The 13,711-nt window shown below is 36.1% G+C and overlaps 1 protein-coding gene across 2 annotated transcripts in view; it reads right to left on the bottom strand.

Moving 5' to 3' along the window:
- ADGRD1 (adhesion G protein-coupled receptor D1) overlaps window positions 1–13,711 on the bottom strand; it is a 159,035-nt gene that overhangs the window by 138,513 nt on the left and 6,811 nt on the right. Inside the window, exons 4-8 of one of the 2 annotated variants that reach the window (XM_052797694.1) lie at window positions 12,983–13,078; window positions 9,970–10,092; window positions 5,138–5,317; window positions 3,670–3,924; window positions 40–104 (exon numbers count right to left, since the gene is read on the bottom strand). In XM_052797694.1, the coding sequence (XP_052653654.1) occupies window positions 40–104; window positions 3,670–3,924; window positions 5,138–5,317; window positions 9,970–10,092; window positions 12,983–13,078 (719 nt within the window). The remainder of the gene's footprint in view (window positions 1–39; window positions 105–3,669; window positions 3,925–5,137; window positions 5,318–9,969; window positions 10,093–12,982; window positions 13,079–13,711) is intronic. The other variant, XM_052797693.1, reaches the window with a different exon arrangement.

The raw sequence follows: 13,711 nt of genomic DNA, 5'->3' as shown, positions 1-13,711 counted from the left end.
TTCTGACATTATAGAAAAGAGTTATGAGGACTGTCCTACCACAGGTTTTGTAGTGGTTGTCATCACGGACCATGGAAGTGTTGAAGAAAGCCAGACTTGCACACCTGGGGAAAATACATACACAAATGAGAGTATTAACAAATCTGATATTCCCAGTGCATGTTGAATCAGTTCTAACTGAAAGTAACTTATGTGCTGTTCTGTGCATTTTACTTATTTGCAGTACTGTAGCTACACAGGCTTGCTTAAAGCATTTTGTTTACTGATTCTCTCATCAATTTTATTTTGTCATCTTTATATAGATAAGCCTTACAATTTAGTCTAAGTCTTAAAGACTTAAACCTCTGTTTGCAAACAGGAAATTTCAAGTGTTATATGTCAATAAAAAAAGGACAACTATACAATTAAAACATTGGCATCCGTCTTCCTTCTCTAGCTCTTCCCCCAACATTTATGCAAAGTATTTAGGGAAAATTTAAAAAAAATCCTATGTCTTATCCGAAATAAATAATCACCTGTAGGCACTTCTGGCAATTTCATATATGAGCTTGCTGTATTTCTGTATGTGATAAATTGAGACTGGGAACATGCAGGCACTGGAAAAAATGAGACTTAAGCCTCAGCTATGATGTCCAAATGCTAATGTTTACTTTTATCTTGAGTCTAAATTGCTTGAGTGCCAAATAAAATCACACCCATAAAGGCAAGTTCAGAAAGACTTCTCCACATGAAAAAAAAAAAATCTATAAGAAACAAAGCCAATGGAAATGCTTTTGTTACTTGCAGCAAAACTAAGGCACCCTCAAATAAAAGAACATTGGTAGAAATGATGGTATACTAAAGCTTTTTGGGTCATGCCAGTTTTGCATAAAACAAGTAACAGGGGTCAAGGAGTCAAAACACAACCTTCATTGGTAGTTTGAGCACATTATAGATAATGTCTCTATTATGTGTTTGTAAGTTGATTTCAAGCAACAGTGAGGTCGCTATTAATCAGACAGGCTTTACTAATGTCACCCACTAGCACTATATACATTGAAAATTACCGTATGAACATGCCATAAATGTTTTGTCAAGACAGAAAGAATAAACTCAATTTTGGATGGTTTCCAGTTGCTCCATTTTAAAAATATTGATTCCTTTCTGTGCAAAGGAATTTATTGGTCATTTGTGATAGAGAAATAAAGTTTTCTTCTAATCTATGTCTTACCAAGAATTTATATTTGCCAGGAGTGTGGTATTTCAGCACAATCAAACAGCAGTTGCATATATAGGACACATTTTTCTCATGGATCCAAAAGGAACGTGATTATTCATTCTATTAAAAAACAAGCTGTCCTGTTAATTTTCTTATGTCAAACCACATTAGTCTAGCTTCAACCCTGCTTTAAGTCCTCCAAAGTCAATAAACAGATACCAAGAATAACTTTTGTTTACTATGTTGATTAGTATTGTAATATCCAGTGCTTCTTGTGAGAATGTTCTAACTTCATCCATCAAATTGGAAATTTTATAAAATCTGATAGGTCTACTACTTTGAAGGAAAAAGCAAAAAAAATCAATACTCCACATTTCTCAAGTGCTCCAAATCACCTGAGCACTTTAAAATAACATTGGCTTGAAATTCTTCACACTTACAAAAATATATATATACCTGGCATCCCTTTACATTTTAATTCCTAAGCCCCTAGAAAATACACATCAAGCTTCACTTTCAATTAAGAGACTAGAAATTTATTTTCCACAGAAAATTGATAGTTCCAGATGACCCTGAAAACCTGTTAACTAGGGATTTAAGAAAAAAAACATCTAGTGTCAATGCAAAATTGCAGTAAACTCATAAAAGCTCACAGTATGAACATCTCAATGTATAAATCAGGGAGTTTGCTATACAGCCTTCCAAAAATCAGCAGGGATTGAAAGGTAGGATATAGGCAAAATTCTGTACAACTCTTTAAAAATTTAGACTTTAGCAGAGTCTGAGGGCCCAACTGTTTCTGCAGTGTTTGAAAAGCTAGCTACAAGCATTAATGTCCTGAAACCAGGTATTTTGAGCCCCAGTAAGACTCTTTCCAAACCAACGTGTAGAGGAAAGAAGTAGAAACTTAAGTCCTGAACAGGATTTGCATTCGTAGAAAGAGCTTTCCATGATGCCTTGATTATTTGTTAGAGTGAAGATGGGAGGGCAGAGGGCTTCAGAGGATGGTTGCTGTGAGTTCGCAAGAATTCAAGGGGGGGCGGGGGGGGGGGAAGAGTTCTCTGTATTTATATAAGTCATACTTCTCTGACAGTGAAACAGAGCACACATATAGATGGATCAGGTCAATTTGAAAATCTACTGCTCTTGAGTTTAGTAACATAACATTCTTCTTGAGTTGCATTAAATCAAAGAATGTGATTTATGGTAGCTTTGAGTTGGATAGTGTTATAGTAACCCTAGATTGTTGCAAAAGATGTAACAGCCAAATACAAAAGCATTTTTCCAACATGACCGGAACATTATAAAGTTAATAAAACTTCTTTTTTTTTTTTTTTTTTTAAGATTTTAAAACTATTTCCTGTATCAAGTGAATACTCTCCCAATCACAATTTTTTAAGGCTTTCACAGGAATCACTTTTTAAAATAAAAAGCTTGAGCACAATTGTTATTACTTGTGTGGCAAAGCAAATAGATTGCTTCATTATATACTAGATGGAGGGTTTTCTTTTTCAGTGACTTCAATTCTACATAAGCTAGTTTTTATTTTCTTTTTGAAAAAATATATTTTGTATATATTTGACTGCTATAATCAGACCTAGAATTCAAACACATACATTCTCCTTTCCAGGCATGCATCAGAAGTTCTGTGTTATTCAAAGAGTTTACGTTGTGAAAATGGTTCCCATGGGTTTAAAAGCACAAGAGTTATGGGTGTAACTGCTTTAGCTCTCAGTAACCTAGTAAGAATAAATGAAACCAGGGAAACTGCCAGTGAAGCCAAATGTTCCAGATGCCCCATAGCTTTATTCCCAAGATGGATGTTTTCCAATTGTTACTCACACACAAGCACTTAATAGCAACAGTCTTTCTTGTAGTGAAAAGTTTATAATAAAGATCCATAGAACAACTAACTGACAGGGTTTACTGGCCAGTCTTCTAAGACTTTTTTCTAATCCCCGATTCTTTGCCTTTTACATTACATTTCAGCTGTTATCTTTCTTTCTAGTTCACAAGCATACATGAGTTAATAAGTCTTTATCGTTCCAGGAACTGGAGGGATAACCACTGTTATCCACATCTGCTAGAATACACTGCGTGACTTGGATCCAAGTTACACAACAACCAGAGTGCAGGTTAGAAATCCAGAGTCAGTCTTTCTTAATACTGTTCTGCCTCAAGTCTAATTATTGCTCCTCTCCTCTTGCTCCTATGGGATCTAACAGTGGTGTGATACTTCTGGTCTTTGTAATTTTTGATGACATTTTGAAGGAGCTAGAACCCAGGATGAAAAGACTGCACATCTAAAGACAGCTGAGCGTTTCAGTGACATTCATACCTGACTTTTTCTGCCTCTAAAAATTACGTTCAGTAGCTGCAAGATGTAAAATGCACACAAATCTTACACACTAAACATTTTTAAGTCAGCATCTTTACAGAAGATGAATTATGACAACAGTGCATATACTCACCAATAGCAGCTGTAAAGTACTGCTCAATTTCATTGGGGGTGAGTGCCCTTTCCCATATAATGAATTCATCAAATGCCCCATTCACATAGCGCTTAGTTTGATCCCCCTGTGTCCCAGTCAGTAGATTTGCACTGGGGTCTCCATAATCATAGAAAACTTTCCCATCTGGATCAGTTGTGTTTAGAGTTCCATTGACATAGACTTTCAGTCCTTCTCTTGATTTCCAAGTAAAGAGAATATGAGTCCAATAAGGACCTGCAAAACATTAAAAGTCACAGCAAAATCCATGAATCAATTCCATTTAGAGCCTTTCCTGTTCAGGATGTTTTTGCTGACTTGTGCAATGCTATAGAGCTGTGTTGGAAGTGCTAACAGTGAATTATGGAATGCTGATGTCATGTATATTAATCTTTATACCCGTGGGGAAGCCCATACTTTGGCAGAATGCCTGTTAGCTTTTGTTTGAACTCTCACTTGGGCTCACTGCAGTTTCATAAATTACACTTGCTAAGTATTATTGGCCAAGATTTGAAGTCTCTTCAATACTGTCTCAAAACTCAGTTCAGCAAGAACTGCATAAGGACTGCAAGAACTGGAGAACAAGCAAATAGACTAATTAAAAGTTGCCACAGTTTCTTTGTTATACTTGAGAGGCTGAAAACATAATATTAATTTTCACTTGGATTGGATAATCCACAAATGTGTGGAATTATTCTTACCATTCAGCAGCTTTTCTCTTAAAATAAGATTTCTAAACTGATTTATTAAGCTTTATAAAACTCTGCTACTACAAGGTGAGAAAGTCCTATTTTACCAATCTACAGGTAGTCAAATTACGGCAAGAAAAGACTTAGTGATTGTCATTGACATTACTAGAAGACCAGAGTTTGTTCCAGTCACTAGGTAATACCGCTTCCCAACGATACACAGTTTAGATAGAAGCAGTAAGATATGCGATATACCAAAATGTTTATTAATACTATGACATAGCATACAAAACTTAACACTCAACAGATAACAAAATGACCAAAGCACTAAACATCCAGTTAAAGAGTTACTAAACAAAGTCTTAATTTAGGAGGCAGTAGAGGACAGCACACATATCCAGTTTTAGAATATACTGAGAACTGTCAGGGATTAACCTGCATTCTTTGCTTATGTTTCCATCTAAGCACTCGTTAATCTATTGATGTCAATAAGAATTCCACTTCAGAAACAACTGGAAGTTGGGTCCAAGGACTGTTACTGAATGGCAACTGTTCTATGATACAATGTCACTGGGTTTTCAGTTCATACTTTATCTCTCTCTCCCCACATCAAAAAAATTCTTAAGCACAGAGCTCTGTAGTCATTTTATATATATCCACTTCTTTCCTGAAGTTGTGCTGTTACCACTACACCTCTCTGCAAGAATAAAGTAAAATATAACAAAAAGAAATTAATAAAAACAAAATTTTATAAACTTTACCTGGCGGACTAAAGCTTGCTTTCCATTTCATCATTGCATTCCCACGGGTGTAAAATTCCACTGAGCCTTCACCTTCATTTGAACAGATTTTGAAACCACTGGAAATTACTTGTCCACCGGAGGCAGGGAGAAACTTAGCTTGCTGGTCTTGAGTCTTCCAGAAAAAGGAAAATGTTACTCCTGATGAAAGCAAGTGAGGGGAGATTTTAATGAAAACAAGTGCCATTAAAAATTTCCAAATCTATAGAATACAGAGAGTGGGAATGCTTTTGAGGAGAGATCATCTGCTAGCATAAACAAGGACAGCATTTTTAAAATCAACAATGCTGTAACAGTTTAAACCAAACAAACATCTCTTCCTTGGTTTTGCATCACATGCTCATACCCAGGACATAGTAGCAATCATTACTGCCTGAGTAGCTTCTATCAGTTAAAACTAAAGATCTTTGAGCACCAAAAGTAATGAAGTCTTTTTTTTTTTTAACAGATTTATGCCTTATGTCTCCAGTCTCCATACCCTTCTCATCCTCCTGCGATGATCCCCTTTTCCTCCTGTGAACTTCACTTATTTCAAAACACAGGTTGCTCTCATATTTCCATATCCTCCACCAGCATCTACATCTTTTTTTGGTGTTCACCAAATGCCAGCGGAGCCAGAAATAGTACATTGACTGCTTCCAAGCTACTGATGTGCTAACTGGCTGCCAGCATGCCCATGCTTATTGAGTAGCATCCATTGCTAATTACACTTTAATTCTTCTAAGCGTGTTATTACCTGTGTTTTCACACTTCAGTGCTCCAATAAGTGCTGAAAGCAAAGAACCAACGTAAAAGAAAGGGATAGCAACATATGCAGAGCCACAGTCAAAATTCTGAGGTCGCCACCTACACAAAAATCAAAGAATTCTTCCCAAAATGCAAGTGCAATCCCACAAGTGCACGTGATTAACTTTGTCCACAAATAATCCTGTTCAATTCACAGTAAATTTTACTATTATACTGTAAAATTGAAGGGCTCTTCAGATTGCACATTAGTGAAGAAATATGATTTCTCTAAGATGGTTTGTTTCTTTAATGAAGGTTACCTCAATAGGCATGACTGAAACACAAGTAGCAAATCAAACCTCCCTCACACTTCAAAAAGTTCATAGTGGCTCTGCTGTAGAGGTTCTGCAGTCAAATGCAATTACAAAGAAAACAGCTCGGCTAAACAGCTCCTAAAAATGTTCACCTCGGAATTTATAGTACAAAGTGCTAACAATAAAATCTGAGTTCAGAGCAGGTTGAGAAAAAGTTTATGAAGTACAGAAGTGGAAGAGGTTTTGCCACAAAGAATCACAATGAATTAAATTGGCAATGATCCTGAAGATCACCTAGTCTAAACTGCCCGCTAGAAGCAGGGCCAATTTCAGAGACAGATCTGGTTGCTCAGAGCTCAGCTGGGATTTTAATGTCACCATGGATGCAATTGCACAGCCTCTCTGTGCAAACCATCCCGATGCTTGGCCACCCACATTGCAAAGAAACTTTTTTCCTTAGATCTAATTAGCATTTCCTGTGCTACAATGTGCCTGCATTGCCTGTCACGTTTTCATTGTGCATCTCCAAGACTGTTTAGCTCCATCTGCTTCTATCACCACTCATCAGGTAGTTGAAGACAGCCCTTAGCATTCTCTTTTCTTCATGGTGTAAGGAAAAGCCTCAGCCTCCCCTCCCATGTCATATTGACCAGCCCCCTAAGTCATCTGCTGGACTCACTTTGGCTTGTCATCATCTTTTTTGTATCAGGGGACAAAAACGGGACGTCGTACTTCAGATATGCTCTCATGAGTGCTGAACAGAGGGGCATAATCACTTCCCTGAACCTGCTGACTATGCTATTTTGACATGTAGTCAGAATATGTCTGGATGATTTTATAGTTAGCAGTTCTGCAGGCCCTCCAGGCAGTATGAACATTGCCAATTTACTACCAGATAGCCCAGCAAAAGTTAACAAAGCCCTCAAACCATCATGTGCATTTCTTGTTAAAACCATAGATTTTTTTTTTATGTGTTTCATAATTTTATGATTAAAGATGGAAAAGCCTCAGACAGCTCACTACAGTCATCAGAAATATTCCCCCACACACTACTCTCTGGAACATAATTTTTTTTTATTTCACATGTTTTTCTCACATTAACTCAGCAGAAAAATTAAAAATTATATTATTGCAGAATAAATAATTTAACCATGTAGTATCTTCCTGTCTAACTGATCTTTCTGTTTATCCTCATGATAGCACCCATCACTTTACATAATCTACATACCATTCCCTAAACGCTTTATACATAATAAAACAGCCACCATGGAAATGCTAATCAATTATCATTCATCTCCTAGAAATCAATCAATATATGAACATCATCAGTCTCAGTTTGCTAGATCTTGATGAATATGGGTTTAAAGCTATAAATGCTGTGAACTCCCAACTGAAGAATTTGAGGTCTGTTGTAAGCAAGTTGCAATACCTTCATCAGCAGATAAGCCTGAGTTCATATTTCAGCTTCTTTACCACACTTTTTAACAGGTTGAAACACTGATCCAACCCTCTTTCCAGAAAGCCATGCATTTCCCTTATATCTGCACACCATCCTTCACCACCCTAGTGAAAGGGCGACCAATGCTGACCATGTTAATCTATTACTGCTATTAATGCGATTCCTCCATCAAAATGTCTCTCAGTCTTTTTCCAGCACTTCACCACACTTCTGAAAGGCATGGAATTGCTGTTACTTCTTCTTTACAGGCTGAGAGATGAAGTTTAAATGATGCAGATAGAGACTAAGTTATACAGCATGTCTGCAGTGGAGCTGGGTTCCCCCTTTTTTGACTGTCTATCTTATTGGACTACCCTGTAGCTACTGATCATCCTGTAGCCACAAGAAAACTGTGGATCTAAATCCTCCTTATGTGCACTTGGGTTCACGAAATGCCAAAACTAAAAATAAAAATTTAAGTAAGGCACACAATAAACACACAGCTTTACTGAATGCTATGTGGTACATAGGGCTGCTTTTTTAATTATTATTTTTTTATTTCAGCTTCACATATGTTGACTAAATCCAACTTCTCCTAGTGTGTTCAATCTAATGATTAAGAGAATGTTCTCTTGCATCTTTCACAAATGTTTCTTTTCCCTGAAAATGCCACTTTAATGAGCCCAAAACTGCTTACAGAAAACCACTGTTAAAAAATTACTTGAGAGTGAAGGAAGGCAGAGAATAAAAAAGTTTCAACATTCAAAAAACAAGAATTTGTTTTCTTAAGTCAAAATAACAGTTCTGAAATGTTATCAAATTTAGCCCCCAAAAAAATACTAGGATTTTTGTTTCATAGGTTGTAATATTTAATCTGAAAAGATCCCAAGATCATTTCAGAAAGCATTCCCTGCTCAAATGTACTTAACACCAGTTTCACACAAATGCAACCAATAAACATCAAGGCATGCTTAAGCAATAGGAGGCTTGAATAAAATTACATCTTACCATTGCCACAGGTTTTATTTGATTCGTAGGAAAACAAAGACACTGTCTTTATATAAAGGGGTGTCAGTGCTTTTTTTTTTTTAATACCTGCTACAGTGATTAAGTATTTATTGTTTATATGATTGCTTCTCTTCACATTTTATCTGCTAAACTTTTCAGTGGTTTATGTTTTTAATGTTCTGGTTTGTGAGATACTGGGAGTTCTCTGGTACTATAAAAATAACTTATTCCGATTATTATGTTATACTATAGATGTAGAAATAATATGACTTACTGATGATTTTTATTTTGCAGTGGTATAAAAAAAAGCATGAAAAGATACAACATGTATCAGAAAATATACCTACAGTAGGATACTGAATTACTTTTTCTAATACTCTCAGGTAATAGCCGTGTACCATCTGCTCTCTTGAGTTTCTCCTGCTTTCTTAAGAAGTTCATACACAGCTTTTGCTCTAGCAGATCAAAAACAAAAAAAACCCACAACAAAAAAAACCTATTTCGAGTAATGTTACCCATTTGAAAAATGGCCAAAATCAATAAAAGCAAGAAATTTCAATGTTAACAATACTGCCTAAGCTTAGGGACTGCTGGAGTTTATGTATAGAAAGCCACGATTTTCAATTGATCCTTCCACTTCTACTGAATTTTAAAATTCTAGTGAATGTTTTATGCTAGTGACTAGTTGTATGTTTGGTTTGACAGTCATATACAGTTTTAATCATCTTCTATAATTGACACGTCATCAAGCCTGTGCCCCCCTATTCCACCTGTCATTTTATGACCCTAGCCCAAGAAGAAGAAAGGGAAGAGAAATAGAATGAAGAGATTCAAGCACCTACAAGGACGAATGGATTCCAAGACACCAGAGACTTAAAAATTTTGTTATCTCCAAAGATAAATCTAAAAAAAACCCCAAAACATTCCTGCCAAGAGGCCATACTGAAAAACTGTCTCCTAAATTTGAAACCTGTAGGACAACTTCTTTGTTAGTCAAACTGCAGTTCCTGTAGGAATTAATCTTGGTGCCACAGACAAGATTTTGGGCACTGTAAGCTTATTTCTGCTTTAGTTTGAATTAATTATACTGTAGATCATTGATCCGAGTAGTTGGTGATTAGTTCTAATTTAAAATGCAGTTAGAAAAGACTAAATTTTCAGCAATCAACACTCAATTGTTTTAAAAGTCAATAAAGTGTCAAGCTAGAATTTTAGAGTTCATTCCAATGAAGAAAGAAACAATGACTATCAAATTACATAATTTGACAGCAAAAGAAAGGTGAATAGTAATTAATGAATTTACTAACCTTCAGGTCCACAAACTTCTGGATTACTAATGCATGAATTTTGATAGCTTCCAAAAAAGAGAAAGGTAACTCCTTTCTTTTCAGTGACGTAAATTCCTTTGTTCACCATTCCTTCTATGATATCTAAAGGAAAAACAAAATATAGTTTAACATTTACATAAATCAAAACTTCCTGGAAACATGATTTTAATAGACTCCTACACCTCATATGTTTATCTTGTCGCAGCTATAGGTTTGCTTTTGTTTGGGTTTTTTTGTTGTTTTTCTTTTTGGTTTCTCTGAGTTTGGCAAGGATTTGTTGGTGGTTTGTTGTTTGTTTGGTTTTTTTTAAAGAACCATACAGATAACTTTAGTTTCAAGTTTGTAAAATTTATACTCATATCTGTCACTCAGATTCTTGATTAACTAAGACTGCTCAACAGAACCCATACACCCAAAAATTATTTCAAAGTAATCTGAATAAACCTTATGCTTTCCAGAGTTCTGAATACCAGACACATCACAGAGGTATTTCTGTCTTACTGTTAGGCTGAGTTAGTGAAGAAATTCTTTAACCAATCAAAAATGTAACAGAATAGTGTTTTTTTCCATTTTTAGAAAGGGAAATTTTGTCATCAAAAGCCACTTTTCATTAAAAAAAAAATATCAGTGAAATATACTTGACAAGCTATATTCAAAAGGCAGAAAATGTATCCTTTTCAGACATCCTTTGGTATGGCATCATTGTCATTTGGAAAGGCTATTTCTTTGTCTAACATGGGTAATGACTAATTGTCTTGTGATTTGATTGTGATTTTCTTGTGTTCCCTCCTAAAGAAAAGCACCGTTGATTCATGTCCTACTAGCTAAAGCAGCTGCCTTAATACTAAAAGAACGTGACACTTGTTTACTACAGGAAACCTCACTAAGGTCTGAGAGTCCAGCTGGCAGATGATGATGATGGGAAGTTCATCTCATTTGTCCCAAGGTAAAAAGAGGGACTAAATTTAACAATGAAGACAATAGGAAATCACAATCAAAAAATTCCGCTGTGTTAAAAAGCCTGCATTCCACAGAATATTCTATCATCTATTTCTGAGCAGAGAGAATGTAACTGTTCAGGTTGGAATTTCATGTTAATACCATTGCTTGTGATGGCAATTCTGCAAGGATTGTGAAGATTCAGGACCTTGGTTTTAAGACCCTTCTTTTTAAGACCAGAATTTCTTCTGAAAAAGTGTTAGGAGAAGAGTTGCTCCAAGGGAAACACCAGCAATGAGAATACAATCTTTCCCTGCTCTGAGGTGCAGAAATTGCCAGCTAGGTGCTGCTTAATATTTGAAAATCTAACGATATCATAAGGGGAAATGAGGAAGGCACACAAATGGTCTAAAACACATGAAGGGTGGGACATAAGGGACTTCTCTCTGTATTTGTTACTGTATACCTACCTGACTTAACAGAAGCCTTTTGCACAGCAGGGCAGAGCGCAAGTCATGCCAAAGATGCGCAGTCAGTGCTAGGGACAGACCGTCTATCTAGAGTGATAATGACAAATACTGTTGTCACTGCTTCAGGATGGTGCATCCCTTTATGCAATGGGGACACGGGCAAAAGGGCATCTCATTTTCAGTGTGTAGACAACCATCAGGCATGAGGACAGCAGTTACAGTGCTGGTCCATCTGTAGGATAATGCCACTCAAGGAAACAGCAACAGCATGGCATAGCCTTCAGTGAATGTATGTCCAAATATTTTCTTAGTTCATTCCAAGTCTCAACACAAATATCACAGTTTTCAGGTATCTTCCCCTCCCTTTGAAAAAGAAGTCCTCAAGTTCTGTCTCTAATTGACAGATAAAATTTAGTTTCTTTTAAAAATTTGAGTGTGAATTATGGAGTGAAGCAAATGTTTCTAAGTTCTTCTTGAGTCACTTGACTTCTAAGTTAATCTAGCCAGAATAAATTCCATAAGGTAAGGCATTTCTGTTTCCATAGCATTTCCTTTGCCATTGATGTCATTCTTTTTAATGTTCATATTGAACATATCTTATTATGTGAGAACTATGCAAATGGTCTATAAAGCAGATAAGAAAGGACTGAAAGGAAGTAGGGTCATTTGAAGTTCATTATTAATAGAATTCACATTTGCCAGCATACTTTTACTGTTAAAGAGTAGAAAAATATTGGGTTTAGTATTCCAATATAAACCTCCTAGTATCTGGGCAGCCCAAATGACAGTTCTACCATTTCCATCCTTCTCCTTAGGTCAGATTTTCCAGCAACTAGATGTCAGTTAATATCTAATTGTAAAGTGGAGAAGAGGTCATATTTCTATTGCACCTACACAAGTATCAATCCTAGTGACTTAAATTAAATGACTTTAAGCTTATGGTGGTGTAGATGTAACCAGTTTCCAATCTGTCAGGTCTCTACACGGAAAGTTGTCATTTTCTATTCTCCCTTTTATATCCTGCTGTGTTGATGTTTAAAAAAAAAAAAATCATTAAAAGGACATATATATGCAGATTTTTGCTTGCCTTTTTCTATAAAAAAGCCAAAAACCTGTTAGTCAAAGATTTCATGATCTTACTTCCAGGCTTTGCAAATTTGCTTGCATTTGTCTTTCTTAATGTGTCCTTTTAAAATTACTATGAAATGGTGAAAACCAGATGGCTTCTTTTCCTTTTAACCTTGAAAGACAAGAAAAAAAATCAACCTATACGTTCTTACATGTTCCTCTGAAATGTCATCTCTGTTTCTTTTAAGTTTAATACAAATACTTTAGGTTTTGGAGGACTACTGGGGCCCATCCTCCCTTGGGCTGCTTGGCATGGGGATACCTCTCCCAGCAGTTGAGAGTAATTCAGGTAACACTGCAGGAATGCTTTTTCAATAATGTATGCCAATGTAAGCATAAACAGACCGTTACCACTTGACCACCTGAACCAAAACTCAGTGCTAACTTTGAATCCAATGTTACAAGAACTATCCAAGCTTGACAAATGCAGAACAAAAAAATATGTAAATCCTCACCTACAGTTGCAGAGAAGTTAGAGTAGGCAGAGTCATTGGTATATACAAAGGTAGAGTTATGGGAAGGAAGCACAGTGAAGTTGTGGATTCTTAGAGCTGGGTGGAACAACAAAAGAAAATAAGCAAATAAGCAAAACAATGAATAAACACAATCAGTAATGAATTGACCAGTTCATATCTCTCAACATAGCACAAATCACAAGTGGCCTTTAAAATTATCATACAACCACTTCTCCCAAGAACTTGTATGCATGTGAATATTACACTCATTAACTACACAAGTTAAGTAAATACAGTATCACTAAAACATTTTTTTTCTTACAGTAACCAGGAAGAAAAAACCTATAAAAAATACAACTGCAAATGAAGGGCTCTGAAATATAATCATGCTGGTAAGGAACTCTGCAATTAGAAAAAAAAAAATCATTATACTGGTGCAAAAGCTATGGGCAATTCAAGTCTCATGTCAAGTTCTGGGCTCCCCAGTACAAGAGAGATATGGACATACTGAAGCAAGTCCAGTGAAAGGCTGAGAATGCTGGGACTGCTCAGCCTGCAGAAGAGAGGGCTCAGGATCTTATCAATGTGTATAAACACCCAATGGGAGGTGTAAAGATAGTGCCACACTCCCCTCAGTTGTATCTAGTTAACAGATAAGAGGCCATGGGCACAAATTAAAATACAAGAAACTCCATACAAACGTAAGAAAAAAAACCCAACTTTTTTATA

Source organism: Harpia harpyja, chromosome 9, assembly GCF_026419915.1.
Source record: "Harpia harpyja isolate bHarHar1 chromosome 9, bHarHar1 primary haplotype, whole genome shotgun sequence".
NCBI lineage: Eukaryota > Metazoa > Chordata > Aves > Accipitriformes > Accipitridae > Harpia > Harpia harpyja.
This window is presented reverse-complemented; position numbering and strand designations above follow the sequence as displayed.